Source organism: Oryctolagus cuniculus, chromosome 3, assembly GCF_964237555.1.
Source record: "Oryctolagus cuniculus chromosome 3, mOryCun1.1, whole genome shotgun sequence".
NCBI classification, from domain to species: domain Eukaryota; kingdom Metazoa; phylum Chordata; class Mammalia; order Lagomorpha; family Leporidae; genus Oryctolagus; species Oryctolagus cuniculus.
Window position 1 is genome coordinate 156,120,940 of NC_091434.1, and position 3,414 is coordinate 156,124,353.

Below are 3,414 nucleotides of genomic sequence, written 5' to 3' on the forward strand. Positions count from 1 at the left end.
CCCCTGTCATCCACACAGGAAACTGGGATGAAGCTCCTGGCTCCTGACTTCAGTATTGTCCAACCTTGGCTTTTGTAACCACTTGGTGAGTGAACCAACAGATGGAAGATCTCTCTCTCACTCTCTCTCTCTCTCTCTTTCTTTATTTCTCTCATTCTGCTTTTCAAATAAATAAATAAACAAATAAATCTAAAAAATTACAAAAAATATTCCTATAATTGAATATCGGCAAAGCTCTTTTCCCTCTCCTAACCAAAGGATATGAAACATGATGATATCTTTGGGGGGATTATATATGGAAATAGGTATATGATATTGAAGCCATGTTACAGCTGAACTTTTATATAATAATCTCTCTTTGTTAAATATTTCATGTTTTATTATCACTATTTTAGAAGCTCAAATTCCCAATCATTGTTAGTAAAAGAAGAATTTAAATTATAATTTAGAGGACTAACTATGTGCAAGCAGACTTTCCCCATAGCACTATTATTTCTCAGCAGAGTAAAATGCAGTCAATTATCTTTTACCTGTAAGCCATGTAAAGAGCAGGGATCAATATCTAATAGAATTCACCTTGGGTAGAATCCAGCTAAGCCTCTATCGCTAATGGGTTAGGTAGAATGACAGATAGCAGATTCAAAAGCAAAACAGAATGAAAAAGACAAAAGAGATAGGGGAAGAGGCAGAGGGAAAGATTAAGTTAAAGGACAAATGCAAACATTATAGATCATACCTCCCACAATCATTCATGGGCTATGGGTTAGTGAGAATGAATCATCTTCGTATCTCATTGCTAATCAGCCCTAAGAATGGGAGAACAATTGTGATTATTTTAAACTGAAAAAATAGCATACAGTTATATGTGGAAATACACACAGACACAGACACACACAAACAGGGGGAGAATATTTTTATAAAATTCGTGGCAGGTGAGTGTTTTAGTACAGTAGGTTGTACCATGACTGGGATGACAGAATCCCATATGAGTGCTAGTTTGAATCCCAGCACCTCCATTTCCAATTCAACTTCCTCCTAATACATCCTGAGGGGCAATGAAAATGTCCCCAGTACTTGGGGCTCTGTTTCCCAGTTCCAAGGAGGGAGACCTCAATGAAGTTGCAGCTCGTGGCTCTAGCCTGGCCTGGTCCTAGCTATGCAGGCATGTGGGAAGTAAACCAGCAGATGGAAGTATCTCTCTCTCTCTCTCTCTCTCTCTCTCTCTCGTTCTCATTCTCTTTCTTTCTTTCTCTCTCCCTCTGTATCTCCTATCTGCCTTTCAGGTAGATGAAAGAAAAATTTTCAAAAACCTTATGGAAAAATTCTATATCTTTATGCATTTGAGTATTAAATTTGAGAGACAGAGAGAGAGAGAGAACCACCCCCCAGTGTCCACAATGGCAAGGTCTGAGATGGGGGCTGAAACCAGGAGTCAAGAATGCAGCACAGATTTCCCATGTGAGTGATAGTGTTGTGGACTGCAGGGCTCCTGGCTCCTGGAATGCAAGAACTTTATTGAAAGAAAAGTGCAATGAAATTTGTTAAAGCTTGAGAGGGAACTTAGACACCTCCCCTCAGACGCAGGACCAAGTGCAGGGTGGACTCCTTCTGGATGTTGTAGTCGGACAGGGTGCGGCCATCTTCCAGCTGTTTGCTGGCAAAGATCAGCCTCTGCTGGTCAGGGGGGATGCCCTCCTTGTCCTGGATCTTCGCCTTGACATTCTCGATGGTGTCACTGGGCTCCACCTCGAGGGTGATGGTCTTGCCGGTCAGGGTCTTCACGAAGATCTGCATGCCACCAGGGCTCCTGGCTAGGACTCTTGCAGATTCATCACTCCATGTGTGAAAAAATTCATAGGTGGAGGCATACAGAGGTACAGGAAAGCAGGAGTTATTCAAAGCAAAATTAAAGTTCAAACTCAAGAACCAAGTAGCTCATGGATAAACCACCAAAATGCAAGAAGTCCCCAAAGAACTAGAAGGAAGAATACCCAACTGTGAAAGGGTCCTCAATAAAGGAAGAAGCCCCCACAAAGAAAAGGATTCCTCAACAAGTTTAGGCTTTCCCTTTTAATACCCTCCAGAGGCATAGGGTGTGATGTCCAAAATAGAGCCCATTTGAATATTAAAAAGGGGATGGAGTTGGAGCCCAGGTTTGAGCACCACCCATTTCCATGCCTTTTAAAGAAATACCCAGAAGTGTAATGAATCAGGGGAATGATGGCAGTAGGAATGTCCCATGGTAATTTTATTGTAAGAATATTATAGTGACCTATAGATTTTGTGAAAGGAGCACGTCTTGCAGCCACCATGAATATTTCCAGCTAGCACTGGTTCCAAGTTTGCAGCATTGTGGAACTTAACAGTTTCCACTAAATGGAAGGGAAGGGCTTGCTTGTGCATAGGAGGTGGACCTGTATGATGCACAGAAAGTGAAGGGTGTTTGGATGGTGCACAGAAGGGAACTTATCATATGAGCTGCCATATTGGCTGTCCATCTTTGGTGATTGTCAAACAGAAGTGCCTGAAATTGTCAATTACTGATCCAGATGGGTCAGCAAGGAGCTGTCTAGCAGCAGTTAGTCAAAAGACTTTCCAGATGTAGTTGAACTTCAGCTGTCACACCTCAGCTCTTCTCCATAACTCTCTTCTCACAACAATAGGCATCTAATTACTTAGGCTATCACCACAGCACCCCCAACCCCGTGTCTACATTAGCAGGAAGCTGGAGTCAGATGTGAATCAAAACTACCTACTCCTATATATGGAGTCCAGGCAACTTAACAGGCATTTTAACTGCTATGCTGAACAAATGTATCTTTTAACTACATTTGTCTTCAAGTTTTGGAAGCCCCCTCTCAGATTTTTTTTTTATTTTGCTCATTTCATTAAGTATGAACCATGAGTATTAAGCTAAATTTCGATTTGTTCTGGGTTGAAAGTTAGAAGGAAGATTTTCATGATAGAAATTGTATCCAGTTTACTTAAATCAAAAATACAGACATGATGGATTTTAGCATTTGCCTAAATGGTAATTGCAGTAGGAATTCTTGGATCATCACACGTGCAGCTTCTAGACCCTCTGCCTTAAGAGAAACATATGGTTGTAATAGATGTAATTAAAGCAAGTAGATGTAGACAACTTGAATTTCAGAAAAGTGCCCCAACATTTTTATTAAAATGTTTTTTTATTTATTTAATGGAACAAATTTCGTGTATCTCATACATACAGTTTTTAAGAACACAATGACATTTCTCACTGCACCTTCCTCCCTCCTCCCCACTCTTCCTCCTACTTCCTTTCTTATTTTTCTTTAAATTTTTAGGATAATATACTTTTTTCTTTGATAACAAGTCTTATAAATTGAAGAAGCACCTAAGGAGACAAGCAATGGAGTTGGGCACTTAGGCTTA

At 40.4% G+C, this 3,414-nt stretch overlaps 1 protein-coding gene across 2 annotated transcripts in view; it reads right to left on the bottom strand.

Annotated features, from left to right (window-relative positions):
• Nucleotides 1-1,497: 1,497 nt before the first annotated feature.
• LOC100343047 (ubiquitin) overlaps nt 1,498-3,414 on the bottom strand; it is a 22,232-nt gene continuing 20,315 nt past the window's right edge. For both annotated transcript variants that reach the window (XM_017342723.2, XM_051848902.1), the window contains exon 2: nt 1,498-1,834. In XM_017342723.2, the coding sequence (XP_017198212.2) occupies nt 1,561-1,834 (274 nt within the window). In that variant the 3' untranslated portion in view covers nt 1,498-1,560. The remainder of the gene's footprint in view (nt 1,835-3,414) is intronic.